The sequence below is a fragment of the Bacillus rossius genome, chromosome 1, assembly GCF_032445375.1.
Source record: "Bacillus rossius redtenbacheri isolate Brsri chromosome 1, Brsri_v3, whole genome shotgun sequence".
Taxonomy (NCBI): Eukaryota; Metazoa; Arthropoda; class Insecta; order Phasmatodea; family Bacillidae; genus Bacillus; species Bacillus rossius.
This window is the reverse complement of record NC_086330.1, coordinates 194,197,951-194,219,574: the sequence shown is the minus strand read 5'-3', so window position 1 is coordinate 194,219,574 and position 21,624 is coordinate 194,197,951. Positions and strand designations below refer to the sequence as shown.

Sequence of the window (21,624 nt, the reverse complement as noted above, 5' to 3'; positions counted from 1 at the left end):
CGATGGAAGTAGGCAGTTCAATGTAGGAGCTGGCACGGAGTGGATCAAGCTTGTTGATTCTCAACTGTAGTCGCTTAAAGGCCGACAAAGTCCATCCGGACCCCTTACCCATGTAATCTTCCTCCTCCTTGCAGATCTTGGAGATGGACTCGGCAACTGCTTCCTCCACCTCGTGAACTGCGTAGAGGGGGACATTCATGGTTTTGAATGCTCTCTTGTCTTCGCTGGCATCCATGGGTTTTTCGTAGTCGCACTCCAGCATTATGTTAAACTTCAGCGGCCCATTCTCTTCAATCTCCTCCATGAGCTGGCTTATTATATTTGCCTTGATGGAGTTGAGGCACGTACAAATGTCCTTGGCAGAACTTGACGTATTTACAGCAATGTACGTCTTCAAGTTACCCTTGAAACCTACTTCAGCGGTGATGGAGCCATGGGTATTGGCCAAACCAGCCCCGGTCACCACCTTTGTACGATTTGGTTTATATGTTACTGCAGGCTTAACTGCTGCCATTCTCTGCTTCTTTGTAGGAGGCGGAGCAGGCCCCTTGCATACCTTAATGTGATTGCGAAGAGTGTCAGCCCTAGCGAACTCTTTAGCACAGTTCATGCAGGAATGCACTATGCAGTTTGGGTTAAGACCGCAAGCCGACTTCTCATGTCGTCTGGCATGGCTGGAGTTTTCGAAGGCCTTATAGCAGAAGCTACACCGCATGCCTGATGTTGTGGCGACAGCTCCAGTACATGATGCAAGGTGCTGCTGCATCTTATCGCTGCGTGCGACCATCTTCCCGCACAGGTGGCACTGCTGGAAGTCACGATGCTGGTTGTCAGCACACTGACGCTCGTGCCGGTAGCAATTCTTAGCTGCCGTGAAGGAGGCAGAGCAGAAACGACATTTCTGAACGGTAGACGACATCTCGACAATCGGTAGTCTAGTCTCAATGTACGGAACACGCGAAGGAAGCTCGACGTACGGAGAACTATAACAAAAGAATAAAGAAAACAATGTAGCTAGATGTTACATGAAAACAAACATAACCTCAAAACTCTAGCCCTCAAGCTAACTAACCCAAAATGTTAGCAATGTTACTAAATAAAAAAGTTGCAAACATAAACTCAAAACTCTAGTCCTAGAGCTTACTAACCTAAACTGCTAGCAATGTTACTAAATAAAAAAGTTGCAAACATAACCTCAAAACTCTAGCCCTCAAGCTTACTAACCTAAACTGTTAGCAATGTTACTTAATAAAAAGTTACAAACATTACCTCAAAGCTGCTCCTTCATGTAAAATCCTAAAAATGGTAGAATATTTAAAGTACTGATAAAAGTTAAAGCTGAAAAAGTATTCAAAGCTAACTAAAAATGATTGATTACATAACCTCAAAACTACTCTAATGCACAACCAAAAAATGCTAGAATATTTAAAGTACTGTTAAAAGTTTAAGCTAAACAATTCCTGGTTATCCACACATAAGTTTAAGTCCAAGTCCTGCTGACATACACTAAAGTTCAAGTACAGAGAAGTAGTTAGCTGATAGCCTACAAGAAGTTTAAGCTGATTACCTACACAAAAGCTTAAGTACAGAGAAACAGCTAGCAGATAACCTACGAAAAAGCTGAGAAACATAAAAATATTATCGAAACATGTAGCATACCTCAGAAAATGGTGAAGTGGAGCTGTAGAAGGCGATGTAGCGTTGGTGGTAGGAATCGTGGTAGCAGCGAAACTCACACACGAACTAGCTCACTCAAACTCTAAAAACACACTGAAGCTCCGACAGCTAATCCCGGCCTTTTATAGCCTCGGAACTCCTTTTTTAGTGTAACCAATAGGAACAGAGTATTTCTGTTGTATCCACCAATAGGAACGTAGTACATGGAAGTACCATTGTCTTCGGAAAAACCCAGCATGACTCATACACAGGTCGTGGCAGGTCTGTGAGGGAGTAGAAATGTAACCTGACAGCCAAACATGGGAAACCACTCTCGGGTAAAACCACTAATGCCCTAGGTGATTAGAGATTAGGTCGCGAGGCACTGCCTACATCGTTACTCATCACTCAGGAATGTCGTCTCGCAGTTCTGAGGGGGCCCGAACAATATACTTGACCGTGCATGTCGTAGCAGGTTCATTAGTCCGCGACTTTGTGGCGCCATGAGGCGCTCAGGAATGTCGGAGCCTACCATAAACAGCTCGTCAACAGTCCAAGCACTCGAGCTGCAGTCATGACGCACATGCTACAACAGGTCTGCGATTTCGTGGCACCAAGCTGCGTTCGAGGAACATACAGCTAAATACTCATTATAGATATGTAAGGTAATAAATAAATCGGGAATGTTTAATACATTTATTAAAAGTAAGAACGCATTACAAAACTAAAATATTAAAAATTTATTCTACATTTATTATCTCCGCAATACTTTTTAAAATCTTTTGCATTTCATTGCGTACAATCCGTTGAACATCCACAGTATGCAAGATCGTTGTTTCGAAGAAAGTACTTGTAGTTTTCAAATTGTTTTTAGCAGGCTTGCGAGGATTTTTTTCTTTCTGGTACACTTTTCGCACGTTGGAAATTTGTTCTTTCATGGTTTGAATACCAATTTCACTCGTAGTAATACAGTTTGTTGCAGGATTGTAGAATTGTATAGTAGCACATTCAGGCGAATGCAGAGGTAGTCTTTCTTGATTCTTAGCGAACTCAATTACTTGATCGATAGAACTCGGTAGTACAGTTTTTTCCCTAATGTAAAACACAGGGCACTGTCCGTAAATTTGACAGCTAACAATATTTTTACAATGTTCGTATGAATTCAAGTCATCGTATACTATAGTATGAAATAGTCCGTCACATGTTTCCGTATAGCTTTTTAAATCACCACCACTCCAGTAAGAGTAGCTTACCTGGGATAAAGCTTGTTTCACACTGACGTACGGATTAGCAGGATGAAACGTCTGCATGCTGAGGCTTTCAAACTCGTACTGATCAGTTTTTTACATATACTACTGATCAGTTTTAACATATGACCGGTTAAAACCTGTCTGTATGACTCATCGTTTAAAAATATATGCAAACAGTCGACGAATGCATTCGCAGAAACCATGATAGTGGTGATGACAGTTACAATCACAATTAATTTCTGTAGAACTTGTTTCTGTTTTAGGTACATTACTTGAAGAATTAATATTAAAAACAGGGCATTTTGAAGAATCACACATTTTAGTTTCGAATATTTTTATTGCCGATTTCTCTCCATGTAAATAACCAACATGACAGTCATCATTACACTGTTCGGAGAAAACAACATATCCGTCTGAACTATAAGTAACAGTTTTATATCCCTTTAATATAGTAACATAGTTTGCGTCCTCGCTGTAGCGTAACATTTTACAGACTGAGACATTATTCGATAACACACATTATTTAATCATGTTTGTGAAGTTTCTTGCACCAGCCACGACTGTGTGGTGTTGATGGCATGTCTTCATTTTGTCCGAAATTCGCGTAACACTCGGTGCACGGCAGACAATCCACTATGTCCGGATAATTTTTCAAATTTGTAGGCAAGTATTCGAATACCCACTTTATTTGATTGGCTGCATACACCAGCAAAAATTCTTTAGGTAAGTAGGGTAGTTCTTCTGTCTTATCAAGTTCAGTAAGCACACCACACCTTCCAAATTCTAAAATGGCACACATTGTTTTTTCATGACTCATTTTTTGCATCAGATTAGTCCGACACATCCATGGAACTGCAGGAACTGGTGCTGTCCTCGTCGTCCTCATCACTGGAGACAGCCCAGCTCGGCTTATCGGCCAACCATTCGTCCAAAGCTTTCGAGTTACACTCTGCACACTGCAACCTCCTTTTACGTCGCTGGCATTCATGTAATTTATCCGCATACTTCACAACAAGGTATGCAAGTGGCGGGCAGCAAAACTCGCTTTGTAGGTCGACAATATTAACACTATTTACAGTACCTCTGCAAATTTTCTGCAACCACAACTTCTGCTGACAGTCGGCGACGTAGATTGTTCCAGTTAGTAGCTGTTTAATGGTACTACCGATCTTGTGGAATGGAAGTTCACCTTGATGCCATCGAAGCCCATGTTCAGTGCAGGCTAGTCGAATGTTGGTTTTCTTGCATCACTGATGTAGGTAATTCCAGTCGTATGGTGGTTTGAATGTTTTTACTATTGTTACTCTGTATTTACCAGTAAATTCAAGTTCTTTAACAACGAACCCATTTTGCGAGTTTAATCCTTGCACGTTACACGTCATTCTGATACTGACTCATCTGCGCTGAATTCGCTTCCTTATATAGCTTCGGGGACTTTTTATTATGCCCCCATTTCCACATAAGCCATGTATTCATCCGCGAGCTTGTTTCAACTAGACCATAGTATTCTTTTCGAAGTTGCGCAATCGAGGGACAGTCATACTCCTTCTGAATATCTATTACATTAATTTCCGGTTTACAGTACTTATTTAACAGATGTTTTTGTTCAATTCCCGACACATACACATCGCCAAATAATATCTCATTTACATACATTTCAATTTCTTTATGTGAAATATTACCATCATCCCACCTGAGACCATGTAAATTTTTCGTTAACCATTTGTTTGTAGACTTTGATTTTTTGTCCAAGTCATTCCATGCAAATGGAGGCTTGAATACACAAGTAATTGATTTTCCATCGTTGTAAGTTACGCTAAGTTCTTTCGCTACAGTACCAAACTGGGACCGGAAGGCTTGAATGTTACAGTACATGTTAGCTCGAAGGTTAAGACACGACTGATAAAATTACATTAATATCTTAACCATTTTGTACCTAGAATTGTAAGTTGCTAAGCGATCATGGATTATGAGAGCGTACGCTTTTGTGTCTTTTGGCGTATTTTCAGAGGCTGTAATTTCAATCCTACAGTCGATTATATTTGAGTTAATGCGATCGTCTTGTGCCGAAACATCAAAAACGAGAAGAGGTGCCAGGGACTTGTATTTTTCCGGGTCGAGTGTAGCAGAAGCTTGCCGACCAAAATAAGCTTGTTGGAATCTCAAATACATTTGATACGCCATTAGGAACAAACCACTACTAAAATTAGCATTTAAATCCAAGTACGGATATGCCTGAGAATTGAGAAAAACTTTAACATTTTTTATATTAACATGGTCGAAAATAGACTTATCGGCTGTTATCGTGTTTTGTCTTTCTTTCTGAAAACCTAATATAATAAATTGAGGCCTCTCCGATCCGAATGTAGATTTCACGTTCCAATTTATGCTATGTGACTGAGGTAAACTAGGGTAGCTTTCCAATGACCATGATCTAAAAGCAATTTCGATATATTTTCCTTTTTCTATAAACTTAAGCAGTCTTATTCGTTCTTGTGTTTTAACCTCAATGTGTGGTACCACCCACTCGATTGTTAATAAAGATAAAATCATATTTTCAGGATTTTCTTCAGATGCTAGTACGCTATTATTCCATGTGTTTGCAAGAGAAAATACTAGTTCTTGTTTCGAGTTGATTATTATATGTTTGTAGTCGTCTGCGAATCCTAGAATCGTAGCTAGCGGTACGCAAATTTCAAATTTCCCTCCTTCATATACAGATACTTTAAAATCTTCTTCGATACCCCACCCCGCCATCTTTGCTATAGGTAATTCGTTTCTCGTAAGATTTAAATAATTTTTTATTGTACATGTAATTCCTTGATCTCTAACAGAGTCCAGTTCGATTCCATTTAAGTTATAAGATATTCTAGAAAATAAGTGTAGAACACCATTTCGAATAATCCGCGTAGTTGTTGGGTGTTGACCATTATTCTTTAAAAGCACACCTCTTAGTCGTATGAAAGACTGGCTCGGAAGAGTATACACATCTTCGTTCTGAATAGTTATAATAACTTCGGAAGATTGTAAGTATGGACCTGAAATATAAGGAGAGTAGCTATGTACTTCCGACTTTGTGATTGAATCATCAAAGCTAACTCCCTCATTAAGATTGAGGATTTCCGACTCCATACTTTATTACTTTATATCCTAGACTGCGTAGAAAAGCCTGATTAGTAGTTGTTAACCCTCTGACCTTCTTTCGCAAACTAACATTTTTTTTTAGTTATGCGCCTGCTTTTATACATTCTGTTAAAATTAATTCCCATCTTTCTTCAAGTGCAGTCTCAAAGTAATTTCTTCTCCTCTAAAATTAACTAGTTTCCCGTGTTGATCTACAAGTTGAACTGTTATTTCACTAACTGATTTTACTATTACAGGAATGTAGATTACGGTTTTTGGTATTTCAATCAAACAGTAGCCTGGAGGAACATTTATTCCAAACTCATGTATTGTTGTAGATGGTTTACCATTTAAAAATGAAGATCCTACTAAATTACAATTTACACGAATTACATTTATCAATAAAATATTTATCGACTTAACAGATTCATGAACTTCCCCTGCTTCATATACTCTAGGCTCGAAACCGAATAGTGATCCTATACTACTGTCACCTTTAAAATCTATATCGCAACTGCTAACTAAAATACTTTTCATGGTATTTATATTTCCGGCAAGAATTATTGTTTCATCCGTTTGTAAAATATTTTTTAAGTAATCTTCAATATCGCTAATTTCGTAACATCCAACAGGTATTTTTACCTCTTTGAAGTAATCTTCGCTAGACTGTTTGTATCTGAAAACATTATTCGTTTCATCAACATTAGCTATATAATTAAAAGTTTGTAAATCCGTCAGCGCAACTGACCAATTTCCCTGCAGTTGTATTGGAGGAAAAAAATAGAAGTTAATTCGCTGCTAGCACCTGACAATAGTGTTGTAATACTCATGTTTACAACAAACTGGCTAATAAATTTACATGCATCTGTTTATATACTTTTTTCACGTAAAGGTTTTACCTGTAAAGTTTTCAAAGTATCACAGATCGCTAGGAAAGAAAGTATGTGCATGCAAACTGCGGTTACAGAAAGTCGTTAGTGAGATCGTTAAATGTTCCAAACCTCCTGGCGTGTCACAGCTCATCGGGGAACGGGTGCGTATTTCGTGCGGGAGCGCGTCATAAGTCAAACTGCTTCCTGAAATGTTATGACGTCGGTACTGAGGAATGTGTGTTCGAACAGACGTAATTACTCGCGCGGATGTTTCATGACAGGTTTAGTGGTGGTATACTGGTGTCTGTCTGCGACTGGTACCAGAAAATTTTTCACGAATATTTCGATAGAAATATTAAACATAGTTTTCCACAATTTTCGGAGTTTAAGTTTTGTTCTCTATTGTAATTGTATGATATTTTTGCACCGTTTTAATAAATTACGAGTTCTCTTGGAGGCTTTAAATCTCCGAAACTATCAAAGTAAATAGCTGTTTTACCGCGTTTCACATATGCTGTCCAGTGAGTACCACTATTACTGTTACTATCTAAATAAACAATTGAAGATCGTTAACATTAGGTTTTTCTGGCATTCCATCTCTCATAGAAACTCCTCTAAAGTTCTTTATTTTTAGTTTATGAGCATATTTTATTAATTCTGTGTTTGATAATGCTCGAGTCGGTATTGAGTTTATAACTTCTTGTTTTTTCGATGTTTTTTCTATATTTTTCCACCTCCTTTTGCATATGGACGAAGAAACATCCCCTTTCCGTTTTTTGAACTTATAGCTAGTGCCTCCATCTTCTCGTTGTGACGTCTGGCTTCTTCCAAGTTTTTTTTATTGGTCTTTGCCGAATTAATTGCTCTAACTACACCGCTTCCCGCACCGACCAATCCTGCTAGTGCGACAATAGCAAGTATAAGTGGTAAGAATCCACCCTTCTTGACTCGTTTCTTAATAGTTTTCTTGACTTTACGTTTTTTCTTAAGCCCCATACCTAATTTCACTTTTGAATTCATGATTTTTGAAACGGCAAATGAAGCTAGCTTTTCACCTAGTTAAGTACCCCCCGCCTTGTACAAATTCTCTGCTGCCTGCGATAGGATTTTGTCGGCCTCGTGTCAGTCTTTCAGATCTGTGCTTTTGCTATAAGCTACGTCGTTGTTTTTACAAAAATTATCAAGTTTGTTTATACCTTTATCTCCCCGCCTAAGTCTCTTAGCTAATTTCGTGCCCGGACCACAGTAGTTATAACCTGGAATGTGTAATTCGAATGTTTATTTATTTATCAAACTATTTACCAATCCGCCACCAAGCTTAGACTTACTCTCACAAGTCATTGAAGCTTACTGAGGGAAACATATAAATACAGCTCCTTATATAGCTAAGTACCTCAGTTGTAAACTGAACGTTGAAGTAGTTACATAGACTGTGTCAGAATGTTTTACTTGTGTAAATACTGTGGTAAAGGTTTCAGCTTAAAACATAATGCTTCTCAGCATGAAGAAAACGAATGTTTAAAGACTTATTCCTACCACTTGTTTCGCTGTCTTAAATGTCCTTGAGAATTCAAGAGAGTTAGTAACTTGCGAAAACATAGTATTACTTGTAGTACGGATAGGGAAAATATTTCAAACAATAGTAAACATATTTTAAACAAAAATCCACATATTTCAAACATAGATACGCATATTAAAAACAAAACTCAGCCTATTTCAAACATAAATGAACATATTTCAAACAAAACTCATCCTATTTCAAACATAGATATGCATATTTCAGACAAAACTCAGCTTATTTCAAACATAAATGAACATATTTGAAACAATAATTCATGCTTGTTGAATGATGATTCAAACACCGATCACGTAATAACTAATAGTTTAGGTTGTGGTATGAAAATTATAAAACCTGATTTAACTTTACCTGTGAAAATATCAAAAGTGGAGAAAAAATATATTTCTCTAGAATGTACACACGGAAGCTTACTACCGAATACTGTAAGATGTATCATTGCAGGGCCATCTGGGTGTGGGAAAACGTGTGTGCTCATGAGCTTGCTCGAGCATCCGAATTGTTTACGTTTTGAAAACATATACATTTACTCAAAATCCTTACAACAGCCTTAATATGTACGACTTGAATACATACTAAAATGTATTGATGGTATGGGGTACTATCCCTATAGTGATAATGATGCAATCATACCTCCAGAAGAAGCTAAACATAATTCTACAATTATTTTCGATGACGTCGCTAACGAAAAACAGGGTAATATTCAAAGATATTTTTCGATGGGTCGACACTCATACGTGGATTGCATATACTTATGTCAAACATACTCGAGAATACCGAAACATCATGTACGTGATAATGCAAATGTCATTATTTTATTCAAAATGGATGACCTAAATCTTAAACATGCGTACGAAGACAATATTTAAAACGATATGACATTTAACGAGTTTAAACAAATGTGTTCTCTGTGTTGGAACGATAGGTTCGGTTTCATCTCGATTTTTAAAGATTTTCCGCTATATAAAGGACGTTTCAGAAGGCAGTTGGATCAGTATATCGTTAGAGATGACTGACTCCATAAGTAAGTTCGGGCATAGTGCCTTGAAACGTACGCGTGAAAAATGCAATATTACAGAAATGCGTGATAGGAACTTGTCGGTAAATGGAAACATTTTACGTAATTTACAACAACCAACACATTCTACAGATGCTAGCACAAAGCAGTATGTGCAGGAAATAAACTCGCAAACATTGCAAAATATGAAACTAGTTGTGGACTCTGTAAGTGAAAAACAAAATGAAAATTTCGAACGTTTATTTACTAACATAAAAAACGTGTTTGATGAAATTCTTAACAGCAAACTAGCAATTGTGTTGGATGATGTGAATGAGAAAATTTTGGCTCTGAGTCATGATGATGAGTTATTTAGGCATTGTGAACACATACGCGAATCTTTACTAAAACAAAGTGAGGGAATTAAACTGGTAGTTGAAAAAAGTTTTACTAATTTACATAAACAGTTCCTGACCGAAACGAATGCTCGTATGGATATATTAGAAGAACATATAGTTATTAAACCTTTACAAGATCCTAAAACTTTACCCCAAAAGGGGAGAAAGCCGGTTTCATAAAGGTATATAAATACGCGATGATGGAGTTAACCGTCATTTTATTAACATGTTTGAATCAGCGAAAGAGCTGCATGACATAATCATAAGTATTCGTGATAAATACTTAGTCGCGAAGAAGGAAAAGTTAGGGTGTGATATTGTTAATGAAAGAATATTCGAACCGATTACTTCACGTCTAGATAATTTAAAACATGAAAATGTGTCACCTACACTTGTTAAAACTGAAAATGTTTCTTCTAAAGCGAAAGAAAAGAATCATGCTAAATCTTACCATAGAAAGCGACGTATCATACATGTAAGCGAAGAAGATGTACCGATTTCATATTTACTACAGCATAAAAAATTACGTTCCTCAGAAGTTGAGCCAGAAACTATTGCTTCTACTTACTTGTCTTCATACTCGTCACGCAAAGGAGATCCTATTTATGGTGTTTTTAAACGTAGCAAAAAGTGGTACATGGGTAAATTGGAAGTATATGTTTTACCTGGTGATGTCATACAAGTAGGTGGATTTACCACGGCTGGGACACCTGGACTCTATAATTTGCTGTTTCTTAGAGATTCTCAGCGATATACAAATCCAGATTTAGAACAATATAAGCTAATGTTAAAAACTACAAGTGCTCATTACAAAAAAAAACTGTTCGAAAACTAACTTGTTTAAAGATGAGCATCATATAAAGTATGAAATTATATCTAAACTCTTCCCTGAAGTATGTGTTTCAACAGGATCCGGTTTAGTTAGTAAATTATTTGATAATAAAAGACTATCGTACGTATTTTGGAATAATCCGGATGAACTTGTAGATTGGCTTCGCTTGCTGCTTGCTTCTAAATAAGCAGGGAATACTTCGCATCAAAACGAAATAATATCCATACTTGAAGAATTACAGGAAGACGGATACATCTCGAAATGAGTCGTCGAGCTATTGCAAAAGAATTACATAAGCCGGCGCGACGTACTTTTCCTAGAATAAGTGTTCTGACATTACGGCTTTTAGACTTATTTCAGGCGGATTTGGTTGAAATGATTCCTTATTCTAAAGTGAATGGCGGGTACAAGTATCTGCTTACTGTTATAGACGTCTATTCTAAACGAGCGTGGGCAGAGCCTGTTAAGAGTAAAAACTCGAATGATGTAATGTTAGCCATGGAACATGTTTTTAAATTAAGTTCAACACCTAAGAACTTACAGACTGATAACGGAAAAGAATTCTATAATAGTAAATTCCAGGCTCTTATGAAAAAAACATGCAATAAACCATTATTCCACATTCACCGAGATAAAAGCAGGGGTTGTAGAACGTTTAAATCGTACTTTAAAGGAAGCCATGTGGAGGGAGTTCACAGCAAAAGGAAGTTATAAGTGGATTGATATGTTACCGGCATTATTAAATGACTATAACAACAGAAAACATCGAACAATCGGTATGACACCAGCTGATGTAAAAGATGATTCACTCCTTAAAACCGTTTATTCTAACATAAATATACTAGAGGTAAAAAAACCTAAAGCACAAATTGGAGAATTTGTACGCATTTCAAAATATAAACATACTTTTGAAAAAGGGTATACACCTAACTGGTCTACAGAAATATTCCGTGTTGTTAAAATACGTAATTACCGTCCGAGATGTTACTACTTGGAAGATTTACGAGGTTCAGCGATACGCGGTGGATTCTACGAGGAAGAAATTCAACCTACCAAGTACCCGAATGATTATTTGGTAGAGAAAGTGTTGAGACGAAAAGATGATAGGCTGTTTGTAAAGTGGTTAGGATTTGATAAATCTGAAAACGGCTGGATAAAAAATACTGATGTTTTAATGTAATGTGATGTAAATAATTTATGTTTAATAAATGAAAGTTGTAAATAAATAACTTTGTTTTATTTATTTCCGTACTGTTTTAAACTTTTTCATTAGCGCCGGAGCACTTGTGGGTGGTACTTAGGAGGCTAGGATCGTGTGGTGACAGGTCCGGGCTATTAGGATCAGGGTGGGCAGGGGAGTATGGGTTAGGTACGTCAGAGGTTGTACGTCACGGGGGAGCGCGTTCTTGGACAGGGCTGTCAAGGAGGGTGGGGAAGGGATAGCACAAATACCATAGGCGGCTGGAAGCACGCTTCAGTTTGCTGCAGGATACTGATATGTCTTTTCACGGTAGTGATTTCGAGCACAGCTGGGGAAGTTCGGAGGAGGGCGAAATAATCGCCATTTCCAGTGACGGGGGGGATGACTACGGCACCATAAGCGAGGAGACCTATCTCCATAACTGGTCGGTGATCGAGCGGTGTCGTCGCCAAGGTCGCCGCTGGACAGGGGAGGATCCGTGGGGGCGGACTCCTGAGCGGGACCGCTCACCGTTGGACCTCTCGTCAGCGCGGACGGCTCGACTGATGGATGGGAGACTGACACCGCCGCCCGCCGCCAACATCAGCGGTGTCAACACCGCCACCGACATCGCTGCCGCCAACTCCAAGTTCTGCTGGAACCCCTACCACACTGTCGCAGTGTGGGTGGGGCACACCTTCGGAGAGTGACTGCAGGCAAGTGAGCGTGTGTGGGTTTGCCGGGCTGGGTGAGAGACTAGCCCTGATGGAAGAGGGCTTCAACACCCGGTACGACAGCCTAGAACACATACTAGGTAACCTGAGCGTAGAGGTTCGGTTGCTCAATATATTTTTGCGCGAGCGATTTGGAAGTGTCTGATGTAAATATTTTTGAGATGTGTTTTTGTGTTAAATAAATTATTTTCATTTATTTTTTTCTTTGAATTTATGTTTCAAGGTAACTGGTTATTGTTTCCAAGGTATTAACATGTGAGAGTTAGTGAAAACATGTACGCAAACATTAAAATATCTGCTTTCATGCAGCTTTTAAAACGCGAGTACGCAAACATGGACTTGGTTTGAAAAGTGAAATGATATTATATGCAAACATTAAAAAATATCTGCTTCCGTGCAGCTTTTAAACACATGTACGCAAACATAGACTTGTTTATAAAAGTAAAATTATACGCAAACATTAAAAATATCTGCTTCCATGCAGCTTTTAAACACGAGTACGCAAACATGAGAAGAGAATATTACTTGTGAGTTAGGACTCTGAAAAATTTCTGGCCCCGCTAAGATAGGTTAATAAATGTTTTTTTAATTATCATTACTTTAACTAACGCATCCACAACGATAGTATTGATAACATATATTTTAGTCAAAACCTATAAATGATAAGCCTTTTAGAAAAAATAGTGGTTACAACAGAAAAATGGCTGAGGATTTTGTGGATTTTTGTCTATAAGGGTCATCATAATGCTGGTACGGGATAGGAACTCGGCCTTACATACACTGGTGTACTTTAGAAACCTACACCCGGTGATAACATCCATCAGATGAAATCAAGATGGTGGTCTCCACTAAATAAGATGGCTGCCTCCGGCAGACAACAATGGTATATATATTTTATTTTAATAATAGATTATTTTAAAGAATGCGGTGTAACGAAAAATTGTAACAGGTATGAGTGGGGTGTTCGATGACGATGTTATTGTAACAGAGGAGTGGGGGGGCTGGATGGTGTATTCATAATGTAGAGGAGTGGGGTGTTCGATGCATAGGTTTTTTAATTAAATTTTATTAAATAATATATTTTTTAATTTTATTTAAAAATTTTGATTATTTAATTTTTTTTAAATTATAAATTTTTTCATAAAAATCGGATAATAAATAAAGATTTCCAAGATGGCGGAATGATCTAGAAAACAAAATGGCGGATAAAAACAAAATGGCCGCCAGGGTCAAAGGTCAAGGTCAAATCAATATAGCCGCCGGAAGTGACGTAATCCAAGATGGCCACCGGAAGTTATGTAATCCAAGATGGCCGCCGGAAGTGACGTAATGCAAGATGGCCGCCGGAAATGACGTAATCCAAGATGGCCACTGTGGTTCCCTGGCTCCCGACCCAGGACCCGGTGTCCCAGAACATACTATATATACCTACTAATCGGGCACTAACACCAACGTCGAGATATCGAAATAAATATTTCTCGATCCCTCCGGAAATCTTCGGAACATTTCGGCCCTGAAGCTGAAATATCCCCCCTTCTTTCTAAATCAAGTGCCTGTTTTTAATTAAACGTCACACAAACCTACCAACGGACTTCTTGGCGCGACATTAGACTGACTACTTCGTTTCTCGGCCAGAGCTCAGCAAGATTAAACTACGTGACGCCCACTAGGATGTAGTCGTCTCTTCAAAGGGTGTTTTCCCTAAGTTTTTAGATAGTAATTAGTCAGTCTGTGTTTCAATGTAGAAACTTATATGTTTTGCTAAATTTTAATACATCTAAATTATGAGTTCCTCTGTGTCCAACGCGCTTGTTTCGGTCAGGATCTCGCGTGCATCCCGGCGGGACCCCTGCTGAGCGCAAGGGCAACACCCTGTTTTGGTGAGTTTTCTACACTCTCTTTCTATTCTTCGTGGATCCCCGATTTTTTTTTGGCATTTTTGCCCGTTTGACGACTGGCTGTGAAGCAGGTCTGATTCTTTGGGATTTGGCTTGTTCACAGACAGGGTCCAAGAATTGGTATTCCATATACTGCGCCGAAATTGCGGACAAATGCTCTTCCTCATCTTCGGTAACCAGAAACTACTGAGGCACTACCTGGCAGCCCGGCTACAGCAAGTTCCAACTAAATGACCCCCAAATTCCCCGTGCTACACAATTTCTAAGTGCCAGCTAATTGTAATATATATGTGATAAATAAAGTGGAAAGTGCAGGACTTTAATTATGCTATGTGTTAATAATTATCACTCTGGGATTGTTTATTGTTATGTTTAACTATGGTGTAAGGCATCTCTTAATAATTTGGCATAGGCCGGCCCTATTATAAAATTTTAACTTAGAATGGTATTAACCTATATTATAAATGGTAACTTATAATGTATTAGTCCAATTATACATTTTAAGAAATTAACTCCTTTATCTTGTGATCATTAAGATAATGTTTTGTTTACTTTTGTTCAATTAACTATGATAGAAAAATAAATAGAGGCACAGTTAAAGACGAACCTGAATTTTTTGTTATTTATTTCTTTTGAAACTAGAGATCCACAGTCTACCAAAATAATTCCAAGGAGACATTTACGTTACACCAATGTAGAGACAGAGTGTAACATGCCAAGTCCGTTTCTCCTGCGTTCCGATAGAGCGCAGTGCGTTACCTCCCGATTCCTCTGGAGTGTAGGTTTCCACACATCCACCTAGCGATCCCTTAATCCCAGCTACCGGCCAATCAGAGGGAGACTTCCTCTTCTCCCTTGTCCCCGGGCTACTCGCGCGAGGTTTAACCTGGGGGCTCTTCGAAAAATTTGCATTTAGTCCTCCGCCATTCATTACGAACACTTTTCGTGTGGCGCACTAGCCACGCTAGCAGAGTTTTTAAATTTAAATCACGAGAACTTTTTTAAAATATGGATGTAACTCCCCCACTAGTCCGGGAGTAATCCCTCGTGCAGTTATTTTGTAGTCATCATTAGTAGCTGTCTAATAAATAGTTTATCAGTATGACTCGGCAGTGTCTTTCGCGGGTGCTGCGCATCTTTGGAGGCAGTTATCGCATCCTTACTATCCCCTGCATAATGGTGAGTGGAAAATTCGGCACTTTTGGTCCCAGTTAACTTTATATTAAATTGTTACCCCGTTTTCCCGAGCCCTTTGGCTTAACTACTCCATTTTTTCCTCTCATTGACCACTGGAACTCTTTTTCAGTTTGGTTCCAGTGGGGGTCCCAGAGTGTGTCCTACAACTAGTTCAACCCATAGGACCAAGATTAACCTCTACTCCGGCATGGAAAACAAGAAATAAAGCCAGAGGTGTCACTTCAACTCTTCACCCGCGTTTGTTAACCGCCAGTGAAGAGTCACTAAAATTCTTTTTGGGGTCTAATACAAACCGTAAACATTGTAATTTAAAAATACAAGGAACAATTCATTTGCTAACTCTAACCTTAAAATGTAAAATGGTCAGTAATGCAAAGTATCATGTAAGCATATGATGCCATTATTATTATTATTGTGTCATGATCTTTAGTTACTCAACTATTAATTGTAAGACATTCATATGTAAGCAAATAATTTATTATGTTAACCATTCAACAAAAGAAAGAAAAGGACCATTTACAATGAAAAGTAAAAGTTTTAGATAAACCTCTTCGTTTTTATTTCTTCAAATACCTACGATTAATGTTTTCTACATCCTCTTGTGAGAATTAATTTTTTTTATTATTGTTTCTCCATTGTGTATCTCTGAGTAAACTGTAGTGTCATTTGCCCACCCAAAGCAGCTTCCTGGGCTTTTATAATCAAATTAAAATAAAGTTATCCTTAATAACACTAGTGCTGTAACAACATTTTCAATAAACAAAATATAATAAGTATTTTGATTGACAAGCTAAAAAGTATTTTTATTCGTCAAACCCACAGTTAACTAAACCAGAACGAAAATAAATCATAATATTTGTGTCAAGAAAATAAATGCTGTATTTTATATCAGATACTAATCATTTTTAGCAAATAATACATACAACATATGTATAAGCGTGATTTATTGTGACTTTCCTGACAGCTGCCGTGGGAACTTTTATTCACAGGTACTATATTTATGAGAAGATTCATCTACGACGTCTAAGATGGATTCCACAGTTCAATGAGTACTTGCGAAAAATCTTTTGCTCAATGGTTTCCATCGAAACTCGATGCCTACGATTCGCTACTTCTTTGATTCAGGGTTTCTCATTGGTTTAGAGTCACCCGTTAAAAATATGACTTTTTTTTAGCGTTCCTGAACATGCAATGCCAATTTTCGACAAATTTACAATACAAATAAGGCATCTTTCAATAATTTGTTTATGAAAAAATTAAAATACATATAACATATTGTACTATTATTTATATCGCAGGGTTTTTGGGATAATATTTCAAGTCCAGTTTCTGATAATCTAGTGTTTTATCATATCTATGGTAAAGAAAATTATATATTTATCAGAAAGAAGTCAGAAAAATTGCTGAGTATATTACTTATGGCTGTTTAAGGAATAACTTATTTTATAGTAATACTTTGCGTCATTTTCGACAGAAAAATACTTGTACCTATTTCTGTTTATTACCAAATTTTTCTAATACCCCACGATATGCCCAGGAAAATTTACCAAACATTTATTTCAGGTGTCTGCTCAGAGAAGTGAGGAATTAGCAGAAGCAGCGCAAATAGTTTTCATGTAAGCCAATCTATATCGCTAAGTAAGCCCGTGGGCTAACCCTTGTTCTCTCTACTGAACCAGCTGTACTCTTCTCGCAGGGGGAGGCCTACGATTCATACATCCTTTCGCACACAACCAAATACTTTCTTTCGTGTAACTACGGGTTTTTATAAGTTGAAAAAAACGCGTGACATAAAGATATCAAAGATTCTTGCTGCAATTTTTAAATCAATGTATTATTCTACTTTTTAATTCAATAGATTTTTGAGAAACTCGCTGGTGGGGAGGACCATGAATTCGATGGAAATTGTGGGGTAACAGCCAATAAGAACGAAAAAAATATGTATACAAATTTGAAAATTACAGCGATTATCTTTGTTAAGTCACGTGATACCTATTGAGGCAGGCTGTTTTCAAGCACCGCGTATGGCGGTTGATTCAAGTGAATTCGAAAACCTGGCGAAGTGGAGGGATGTGTTTTGGATCGCAGGCACTGGCGGGGACGACGAGCAAGGACACTCACGACTGGCTCTCCGCGCCTGTACGGAGCGCCGGGTCCTTCTGGGGAGACACACCATGCCGTACACTCGTATGCCGGGCACGCTGGCGTACGTGGGCTGGTCGTGACTGATAGGTCCTTCTGCAACAACACAGGCGCGCCCGGGCCATTACGACTTACATCGCTTGCTTCCTTTAAGGCAGAGATCCCGTGTTAAAAGAGTAAGAGTTCCAAACACATCACATTATCTACTGACAGTATTAGTGCAGTTGTAGTTACTACCAAATATATAATTCGATATGTGCCAATTTTTTTTTCAAAACTTTATTTTGAGATTTTTATCCAATAAGAATGTGGTTATACATTTATTTCCATTTTTACAAATGAACAATTTACCATATTCATTTCCAAAATCTTTCAGAAGAAATAAATAATATTATACCGTGTTTTATTTATAATAAGTTAAAATGTGTTATTTTATAAAAAAAACTGCAGCTTGTGACCGTGAGGGGAAATGACACGTAGTAGCACAGCCCACGACCACCGTGGTACTAGGTGCCACGTCTTCTCGAGCACGGAAGCTGCGCTGCAGCACACGGCTAGGGACACCGCAGGGACAAGGGGAGGCAGGCTTACCCAGCACGCCCGAGGCAGGGCAGCGGCACACCACGAGGTAGTGCGACTTGCCGGTCCGCACGTTCTGCAGCGCCAGCAGCGACCAGTCGCGCGGCAAGCGACAGTCGCGCATCTCCGCCGCGGCCTCGCACGTCTTCACGAGCGTCAGCGCCTGCGCACATCACACCCGGCTTCAGCCACACGTCAGGAGCTTGCCTATGCGTTCTAGCCGCCTTCTCCGAGTACGATCGACACTGCAGTTGCCACCTTACTCATAGAACAAGGAGGCAGATATAGAAGTGTGACTCTTATGACAGTGGATGCTGAAACCATGAATTGCGTGACATGTAACGCAATCTATTGGGTGGGCCCATAACTACTATCAAAAAAAATCGGGCGAGAGTTTAAAATCGAATGTGCAGTTTAACTAATTGACGAATAATTGCTTACTCTTCATAAAAATAATAAAAAACACTCAATACTGGTTTGGAATAAAAAAAAAGAATGTTTTATATAAATTAACACAGATTACAGAATTTCGGTATGTTATAACATAATATATTTGGGTACCAAAATGAAGTGAAATAAGTTTCTTTTTTTTCCTTATGATAGCTGACGCATTACTTCTCATAATCAATGTAGCTATGATAGTAATATATTATGAAAGCTACTATCTAGCGGATGAGCCTTGGCCTTTAAATATTCTAGCCTGAGAAGCATCTGTAGGCCAATAAGTGGCATGTTTCCTTTTGGTTGGCTGAGTGGTTTGGCAAATCAGAGATGAGCTTCTATGATTGGCTGGAGCTGCTAACCATTCAGTGACCTCTTCTTTTCCAAGACTCTCAGAAGGAGACTACTGAACCATATTTCAAATGATCTACTGCAAAACCCTGAGAAACTTTAGTGACATCAAACCATTCTCAGATGTTATATATTGTTACGAACGTTAGCAAAGCCATATCACACGCAGGTGCAGAGCTAGCTGGGCTGCATCACATGCCGCCGTAACATGAGATGTGCTGTGCGCACCTGGGTCGCCGCTTTATCTCCCTCTAGCCCTCCGCTCCCCCCGCGCGGCACTGTTAGTTTGACATCCGAAACCTGCCAGCTGCGGAGTTACGCTAACACATGTTTTCGAAAGATTTCTGCCGTCGGGACGGCTCGCGATGACGCGACTGGCCCCGGCCGCTCTCGTGAGTTCTGGAATTGCGCCGGAGCCTATATAATTGCCCGAGGACGTCAGGGCAAAGAGAGTCAGTTCGGAGTGTTCAGTCGAGAGTTCTCCCACGGCGGAGTTTCCGGGCTATAGTGCCGCGGGTGCAACGGAGTGGCGAATGAATATTTTTGTAAGTGACATAAGTAGTGGCAATAAATAAAACTGTGTAGTGTAATAAAATCTTAAATTGGGTAATCCTTTACGAACCCGCGGTAAATCGTAACATTTTTGGTGTCAGAAGTGAGATAGTCCTAATAAATAGATATAGGATTAAGTTACATTATTAGAATAAAAGTTAAGGATAGAATTTAGTTTACGAGAATATAGTTAGTGTTTAGAACTTAAGTGAATTTGAAATTTTCTAGAGTTAGTTTGAGTATACTGTAGTCAGTGTTAGTTTTGAATGTAATAGAGTTATAGTTAGTTTAATTAGAAGGTTTGGCTAGGTCATTTAAAATTAATAGTGGTAATAGAAATAAATAATTATTTAGGTGGTTTAATTAGTAAATGCTTTAGAGAGAGATGGCTGTTGAAGGGTTTACTGTCAAACAATACAGGGAGATAAGGGTTGCCCTGGAAGAGATAAGAGCCATTTGGAGTAACTATAACAAAGAAATGGTAGCCAGTATAAAGAACTATAACAAAAAAATGTTAGTCAGTATGAAGAACTTTACAGAAGAAATGAAGAGTGAAAGGAATAAGAGTAAGGACCATCATGAAGAAACGAAGAGCGAGTCGAATAATAGCCTAGAGGAAATGAAGAAGGGACAGGAGGAAATGAAGGGTCAGGATGAAATGAAGAATGAAAAGAAGACCGAAGTGAAGATAAGCCTAGAAGAGAAGAACAGCCAAGAGAAGAATGGCCAAGAGAAAATCAGCGAGAAGAAGAACAGCGAACAGAAGATCGGCCAAGAGAAGAACAGCGAAGAGAAGACCAGCCAAGAGGAGACCAGCCAAGAGGAGATCAAAGAGAAAATTAGCCAAGGAGAGGAGAACAACCAGGACATGAAGATGAAAGAAGAGCTGAAGAAAGCACAGAAGTAGTGACGATGAGTTACGAAGTAAGGAATATTGAACAAGAAGAAATGAAGATAAACCAAAGAGAGAGGGAAAAATGCCAAGAAAAGCTGAATAAAAGCCGAGAAGAGATGTATATGAGTCAAGAAGATATAGAGAAGTGCAAAGAAGAAACGAAGAAAGACCAAGAAGAGATGCAGGGAGACCAAGAAGAGGTAAAGAAAGACCTATAACAGGGGAAGAAAGACCGAGAAGAGAAAATGAGAACACAAGGAGTCATGAAGAGGGTACAAGTAGAAACTAAGTGCAGTCAAGGCGAGACTCAGAAGAATCAAGAGGGCACGAGTAACCAAGAAGAGACGAAGAAGAGCCGGTAAGAAATGCTGTGCGAACAAGTAGCTGCGAGAGAAAAAATGGAGAGAAAAAGGGAAGATACAAGGAAACCGTTGGAAGGCAATAAGCAATGCACTCAAGAGTATCAGGTCCGTCCAAGGCAATGGTCGGCCCGTCTCGGGCAGCTGGCTGAACGACATGGGGCATCTGCGACGCAGAAGTGTCGCCGGGTGACAAGAGAAGCTACATCTACTGCGAGAGAGGGCTATCTGGTGAGACTGTACAGCCCGCGATGGAGGAAAGGCAGGAGGCCTAAACTTCGAGTAGCATGGGGACCTCCAGGAGGAGATGCATTACCTGTTCGGGACGAACAGGTTTAAGGGGGGGGGGGCAATGTTACGAACGTTAGCAAGGCCACGTCACGCGCAGGTGCAGAGCTAGCTGGGCTGCATCACATGCCGCCCTAACATGAGATGTGCTGTGCGCATCTGGGTCACCACTTTATCTCCCTCCAGCCCTCCGCTCCCCCCGCGTGGCACTGTTAGTTTGACATCCGAAACCTGCCAGCTGCGGAGTTACGCCGACACGTGTTTTCGAAAGATTTCTGCCGTCGGGACGGCTCGCGATGACGCG

General features: G+C 39.2%; 1 protein-coding gene across 1 annotated transcript in view; it reads right to left on the bottom strand.

The window, feature by feature from the left end:
• Positions 1–21,624, bottom strand: part of LOC134527189 (uncharacterized) — a 524,754-nt gene that overhangs the window by 61,657 nt on the left and 441,473 nt on the right. Inside the window, exons 4-5 of the mRNA XM_063359637.1 lie at positions 18,447–18,597; positions 17,835–17,951 (exon numbers count right to left, since the gene is read on the bottom strand). Coding sequence (XP_063215707.1) covers positions 17,835–17,951; positions 18,447–18,597 — 268 coding nt within the window. The remainder of the gene's footprint in view (positions 1–17,834; positions 17,952–18,446; positions 18,598–21,624) is intronic.